Genomic DNA, 7,884 nt, shown 5'->3' on the forward strand with positions numbered 1-7,884 from the left:
AGTCAGCCCTCCTCCAGGGCACTCCCAGTGGCCTTCCAGAAACACAAACCTACCTCACTTACTCACTTAAAATTCATCAGTATCCCTGTTAAGTTTTAAGAACCAAATCTGCCATTTTCTTCCCAATCTGGAAAGTTCCCCAAATTCAATTCAAGAAAATCCAAATTTCCCAAGAAACCTGCCATCTGGTCCCAGTGAATCTTTGAGAAACTGGGAATCCTGCCCGGAAGTCAGAGGGGCTGTGTAAAGTGACCTCCCTCGTGCCTCAATGCCGCAGCCTTTTCTTGTTGGAGATTTTCCCAGTTACAAGCTGACCACCCTTTGTCCCCGGCCCTCTCCCCTCTGTCCCTTCCTTGTTCAATATTCAGGAAACCAGAGCCTCTTGGACACGAAACGATAAATCAGAATCGAGGGCTGTACTCCAATCACACCTACCTCAGGAGGTCACAGCCCTTGTGGGTGAATCCCATTTATAATGAGTCATTTACCATCAGATAAATCTTCCCAAGTAGCTACTTGCCACTCACGGTACCAGTGGTTGTTAACGTGGTGGTTGCGAAATCCTCTCGTGTGTTTATGCCAGTGCACACACTTCTCTCCAGGTCATGTCCATATTTATTTGGTAATTACCTTCTTTAATAGAACAATATCTGGGAGAGCTCCAGGGCATGGAGTGACTGCAATAATAACAACACTGAGCTGAGCACACAGTTGGGCTGCCTCTCTTAACTCCCTCCCCAACCCTGTTAAAGAGGTACCATCATCCTGAGTTTGCAGTGGAGGAGACCGAGGCCAAGTCTGGGGAGGAAGCGGGGTCTGTGTCTGCAAAGACCATGCCTGTGCTCTCAACAACCTCAGCTGCCGTACTGCACTGGGCCAAACCTCCAGGGGCCAGGACTAAGCCCGTCACCCAAGTCATAGATTTCGTAGGTTCACACCAATTACATAACACCTACTACTCTCATAATGTCTTTTGCTTGCAAATCCATTGCTCGTTGCCAACTGTTTCCAAGACAGAGCTGGGGTGGGGGTGGGGGGGTGTCTCTATTTCTGCTGTAGACCCTGCAGCTAACAGGGGAATGAATTCTGTGACCCCTGGCAATGAAATCCTGTAGACAAGGCCTCAGACAGACCAGAGAGGACTGCACTGCCTACAACCCAGCATCCAACTTATCTCCTTCCTGTCAAAATACAGGAAGATGAGCTCACCCACACTACACGGTTCCATAATTAGGCTGCCCCATTTGTCCACTCGTTCCTGTGGTGGTGGCGAGGTGCCAACCCCCTTTTCTACTCCTGCAGAAAACACCACTCTCTCCAATTGCCTCCTTCCGGCTCCCTCCCCTGAGGCTTAGCCCTAGGGCTTGGCTCCCCTCTTTCCACCACCCACTGGGCCACACTAATTGGTGTGCATCAGGTATGATCCTCAAAAGGTGAGGACAGCTCAGTCTCCAATAACTGACAGTAACTGTGGCTTCCTCCCAACCATGAGTTTCTGTTCTCTATACCTCCCTTTCTCCCCCATCACCAAGCTTATGGCTGGTTTGCTGTGTGTAGCTGAAGGCTTGCCCCAGTGCTTCAATGATTGCTCTGACACTTTTGGAGCTCCTCTTTAGGAACCGTCTGCAGTGCCAATTTATGAGAAAAACAAGCAAATCAGGATGGTTCTTTCAGGATCAAAGTCAAGCAGTGACTATACACAACACAGCTCATTAGAATTTCCAAGCTCCAGTAAACATTTGCTCTGCGTGATGTTTTGCTTTCTCAATAAATCTAACTCATCCTCAAAAGAGAAAAAAGCGTTACTACTGAGACATTCTATAGGCTCAGAGACTGGCTCCAGGAGTGTTTGGTTCTGAGTGTGTGTAGGCTCTGGACGAGGGCCATCTGGGTTCAAACCCAGCTGTGCCACTTCCCACCCATGAGATCTAAGGCAAGTCCTTTAACCTCTCTGTGCCTCAGTTTCTTCATCTGGAAACGGGAAGGCACTGCCACCTTCTTCATGGGATTTACAACACGTGTAAAGTTGCCGAGCACAATAGCGAGCAAAAAGTAAGGTGCTCCATAAATGCTGGCTCCTGCTGTCACTACCGCTCCTCCTACTTGTCTCAGAGGGTGAAAGAACTGCAAAGCCTTCTCCCAGGACAACACAGGGAGGCTGCAGTTAGAAAGGGGACACACTGTCCTGAGAGAGCATGACATCTAAAAGCCACACAGGAAAAGACTCACAGATTGGACACGCTAGCAATATATTTTGTGCATACATCAAGAGGCACCATAAGTTAAATGAAAAGATATTTGAAAGACAGGGAAAAAATATTTGTGACATAGCTGTCAAAGAGTTACTATCTATAATGTACACAGAATACTTATGTTCTCTTTGCTTTTATATTTGAAAGTTTCCGTATTAAAAACAAAGAGTAGCCGAAACCAGTTTGGCTCAGTGGATAGAGCGTCGGCCTGCAGACTGAAAGGTCCCGGGTTCGATTCTGATCAAGGGCATGTACCTGGGTTGCAGGCACATCCCCAGTAGGAGATGTGCAGGAGGCAGCTGATCGATGTTTCTCTCTCATCGATGTTTCTAACTCTCTATCTCTCTCCCTTCCTCTCTGTAAAAAATCAATAAAATATATTTTTTAAAAAAATTTAAAAAAAAAAACAAAGAGTAGCTATTCATCACTTTAACAGGACACACCATGCAGGAGACAAATGAGCAGAGAAACAAATAGGCACTATTCAGAAAAGAAAAGGTCAATAGTTGATGAACTAAGTGAAGATGAACAACCTCAGCAGTAATCAAAAATGCAAATGGCAATGCCAAGGCACACTGCACTTTTCAGAATCACAAAACTTCCGAAAACTTGTACCATCCAGTGCTGGTGATGGTGTGGGGAGTGGTCACATGTGGATGGTGGAAGGGCTAACTGGATTAGCCGTTACAGAGAGCAACGTGGTAATTTCAATACTTAAAATGTCTGTGTCCTTGATCTAGAATTCTACTTGTAAAAATCTCTCAAAAAAGAATGCTAACATGTGCACAAACGTGTGTGTGTGTGTGTGTGTGTGTGTGTGTGTGTGTGTGTATCACAGCAAGTTTGGTACTACAGAAATCAAGCCATAGCAAAATGAATGAAGGTATTTCCATACAATGGAACACGAAGCAATGCTTTTTTTAACGTACTGACATGAAAAATCTAAACTTAATAATATAAAAAGATGGCAACATGCATTTATGAATTACTAATGCCAAGTACACAGTAAATTTGTTTTATACCTACAGATTCACAGGGGGAAAGAGGGGATTGTTTAATAAAATCGTGAAGGATGGGAACTACGAAGCCAGACCTCCTGAACTCTAAAGTCAGCTCCACCCTATATTAGCTGTGGGATTCTGGACAAGACACTTCAACTCTTCATGCCTCAGTTTCCCCTCCTATCACATGGAGATAATAATAGTACCTACCTCAATATTCCACTGTGCTGTGGAAACTCATGAGCAACCATCAGCCAAATCCCTTATAGCCAGGATCTCTTCACTCCTTGTTCTAACACTGAACTTAAGGATGCTGTTCTCTACAGACCTCTCCATAGCATGGTGGGTTCTTCTCTCAGACCCCACATACTCCTCTTTGCCGATTCCAGGCCATTTCCCTCCCAACTTCCCTCAATAAGCCAGGACAGGGATTGGCAAGCTACACTGTAGGCCCAATCTGGCCTACCACCTGCTTTTATACAGTCTAGCAGCTAAGAATGGTTTTCACATTTTGAAATGGTTGGGGGGTGAGGGATTTAAAAGAATATTTCATGCCACGTAACGTTCCAATCTCAGCGCCCATAAATAAAGTTTCGCTAGAATGCAGTCATGCTCACTTGCTTACCTGTTGATGGCAGCTGCTTTTACAAAGGTAGAATTCAGTTGAGTAGTCGCAACCCAAAGTCTAACATATTTACCATCTGCCCCTTGACAGAGGGAGTGTGCTACCCTTGCCGTTGAGGCATGTGGCAGTAGTCTGTACCATCCACTCCCAATCAGCTGCCATCATCTATAACCTGCCAGGTTTCTGCGCCATGTGTACTAAAATACATACAAGCCTGACAGCTGGATGGCACAACTACTAACATCAGTGACTGAAGGAAGTTCGACATTACCTCTACGGGTTGGAATGTTGTGTGGAAATCAACAGGATGAAATGGAAAGTGCACATACTAAGTCCCATGCAATGCTCGTGATCAGAAAGAATGACATATAGAGCAGGCCCAAGACCTGGTATTTGCTGACAGAGGTAAGAACCAGGATGAACAAGAAAATGTTATGGGGAAATTTTATCCATATAATAGAATGCTAAGCAGTAATAGAGCTATAACATTATGGAGCAAATTGAGGTCAGATGACTGTCCTAACAAGCAGAAAAATCCCGAATAGAACAGGGTGCCCCGGGGAAGGAGAGAGCCTGAGCCTGGAGTGCACAGAGAGGGCCCCGCTCAGGGCCAGACAACCTTGAAGACTTGTTAGTCCTATGATTATATACTATTACATTTAAACCAAAGACTCTCATTCTTTTGCTAATTAGATGCTACAAATAAATTTTCTTGGGGAAAAAATGAAAAGTACCGACATTTTTTCTCCCCAAGTTTAAGTACAAAGATGAAACACAATCACGAAGGTACTTTTAGGTGACAGATGACCAATAAACTCATATCTTATTTGGGAAGTGTTTGATGAGGTTTAGTCTCTATTTCTTCAGAAACCAAAACAAAGCAATATGAATTTTGAGTTTTATCAGCCCTTAAGATTACAGCACACATAGCCTAGCAGGCCTAAGTCTATAAGGAGACTTGGAGATTTTCTCCTTTTCAACTCTCTTTGAAGTTTTATTATCCTCAATAGGAACACACCAGTATGACATATAAATCAAATACCCTCTCTAAAAAATCAGAAGGGTAAATCTCACTCAATGACTATGTTAAGAATGGTTAGTTGGGAAGTGGTTTTGTCCAATTCAGTCATTGAAAGGCAAAGACCCACAGCTTGGATTTAATCCATGGCTCAGCCACCTAGTCCTGTGATTTGTCTCAAGGCACCAACCCCGATTGCTTGTTCACTTGTAGAGTGAGGATGACACCTGTCCTGTCTGGGTCCTTGTGAGAGTTACATGATGTAATGGTTACATGATGTGGAAGGGCCATCTGAGGGCAGGTTGACATATACATTTTAGGACATCATGAATCTCTTTCTAGACTCTAACATTTTTATCTTCTTTTCAAAAATGTCAGCATTGGCTGGGTTACAGAGATATAAAATCCTGCTTGAGATTCCTCCTGGGTGGCGTATGAGGACATGTTGCTACAAGTTAGCAGTTCATCGGGCCAGAACATTCAGGTAGATGGAGAGTAATCTAGGTCAGGCATGCTTCTGTGTCTTTCGGGGTCTACAGGGAATCTAACACAATGGATTACTTGGTACCAAGGTAATGGTACAGATGTTGAGCAGGTGACTAAGCTATGCATGCAGAGATCCTTTCCAACTTTGCTTCTCGCCACCCTTTCCCTCTATCCCACTCCCAGCTCTGCCAAAATCGTGCTGTTGTTTTGGGGCCATGAAGCAAAATCCTTCCAACAGGCCTTATGGATGAAGCCACATTGTAATCATCAACATGTAAAACCTTATCTGCCTACAGCAGCATTGAACAGACTGTCAAACTACAGCGGGAAGGCTGGGGAGGGTTGGGGATGGACAAAAGACACTGGGGGGTAGGGGATGCTGGGGGAATGTCAAGGGGGAAAAAATAAAGGAGACATATGTAATACTCTTTGTAATACTTTAAGCAATAAAACAAAATTTAAAAAAAACAAACTTATCTGCCTTTACAAGCTAGAAAATGTATTTTTCTCAAATAAATGCTACAAAATGTACATGAAAGTAATAATTTCAGTAAAATGAAAAAGCATCCCTGTCGAAAAGACTGAGACAGCAGCACTGAGAGCAGCGTCTGTGGCCTCCCTGTTCCAGATCCCACCCAGCCCAGCGCCTCAAAACTGGGAACGCTGCCCAGGATGGTCCACTCCACTGCCGTTACCTATCACAGGGCACTGTTGCCTGAACTCACAACATAGGGACCTCTGAAAAGTGTAACAGCAAGAAACAGAACAGGAACAAACATGACACAAGTCCTGTTTACACAAGTAAAAGATCACCAAGTGCTGCTGACAAGGTCTCCTACCTCTTACCCTCAGCATCTTTGGTGGGTTTAATTTCAGCCCATTGTGAACACTTTCTTCGACTCTCTCCACGTTGATTTTTCAAAAGTTAACTAACTAGAAGCAGAGCTAGAGAGAGCTTCAAGGGCCTTTTGAACATTGCCTGAGTTTCTTGAAGATCTTAATCACAAAGTGCAATGTCCACAGTAGATGTTCTTTTTCATCAATCTGTTTAGAAGTTCTGGTATTCTTTTCACTAAAATAGAGCTTGTTGTACACAGACTCTCAGAAACAGAAAAACCTGTAGCTAGAGGCCTATGGTAGAGAAGGGTGCCAACACGGACAGTGTCTTGCACATCACTCCCAGACCAATGCCCTCCTCCACCTGCAAGAGAAGGCACCCAAAGGCATGGGCTGGCTCATCGGTTAAGTGATTCTGTGAATATCAGACCACTCAGGGCACTTCTCCGTAGCCAAGGGGGTGGGTGGTTCCTTAGGCATGGAGAGGAAGAGACATATCTTGATCACTCTCTTAGGGTCACCCAACTTATTCTGAGTTTTGTTCTTGTCCACCATGCAGCCTCCTGCCCTACTTTTGGCTCCAGGTGGATCTCCATGATGGGGAAAATGCTCCACCCAAATGAAATGAGCAGGGCTTCCACTCTGGGTAGCAAGAAGAGGGGCACTGGCATTAGTGTATCAGCCCAGGGGACCAGGTTGGCATGGACTGGTCCATAGAGCCCCATCATCCTAGTAAACTGACAGCATCGGGAAGACAGAACTGGCCCCAGGCCCCATGGCAGCATGGCCATCCTTTTGCTGCACCTGTGTTTTATGGAACCACTTCTGCATTCCCTTGGCTTTTGTCAAACTTTATATTTTTAATATGCACAATTTCTCATGAAATGGTCAGTCTATCCATTTCTTCCTATATCAACTTTCCTCATTCTTACTTTCTCCCAGCCCAGATGTGAGGTTCCTATGGACAGAGATCACCTCTTTCCAATCACATCTCTTCTTGGCTTCAAACAGTCCTGGCCTATAACAGACACTTAATAAAAATGCTTGCTGTATGACTGACTAAGTGATGGCATTTGTATTTACTGAAACTTTATATGTATATACAATTATATATTTTATATTTATGCACGAATAGATTAAAACTCAGAGATTTGTGCTATTTCACTTAGCCTCAACAATGTATTGTCATGAGTATCTCAAGACTCTCACATTTATGTGGTGGCCTACCATTTATTTCCAGGCCAAAGCTTCGTGTTTTGGATTCTTTTCCATTAGATAAAGCACAGCTTTTAAAAGCAGATGCTAACTTTGATATTAAATGATATAAAAACACAAGTGGGTGAATTAGAGTTCATGGGGTTATAAGAACAAATCTGTGCTTGCCACCAGGGCCACCTTGCCCTGGGTAGTCCCGAGGGAATGTGGGTGGTGTTTTAATGGTAGAGAAGAGGCAGGGGAGTAAGGGGTGGGGGTGGTAGGCACCTGGGGAGTTGCGGCCTCCCTCCCTCATATCTTTGCGCCCTTTTCCAACTGAATGCTTACTTTTCACGGAGATCCCGCACTTGACTGGGCTTGAATCCTGGAGCCGCCTGGGAGCAAGGACTGGTGGGGGCCGACAGGGGACCCCTGACGCTCTGCACTGAGTGCCTGCGGCTGCGCCTGCGG

General features: G+C 44.7%; 1 protein-coding gene across 1 annotated transcript in view; it reads right to left on the reverse strand.

The window, feature by feature from the left end:
• FHOD3 (formin homology 2 domain containing 3) overlaps positions 1-7,884 on the reverse strand; it is a 347,834-nt gene that overhangs the window by 109,722 nt on the left and 230,228 nt on the right. The window contains exon 11 of the mRNA XM_014540586.1: positions 7,762-7,878. Coding sequence (XP_014396072.1) covers positions 7,762-7,878 — 117 coding nt within the window. The remainder of the gene's footprint in view (positions 1-7,761; positions 7,879-7,884) is intronic.

The sequence above is a fragment of the Myotis brandtii genome, unplaced genomic scaffold, assembly GCF_000412655.1.
Source record: "Myotis brandtii unplaced genomic scaffold, ASM41265v1 scaffold248, whole genome shotgun sequence".
Lineage (NCBI taxonomy): Eukaryota > Metazoa > Chordata > Mammalia > Chiroptera > Vespertilionidae > Myotis > Myotis brandtii.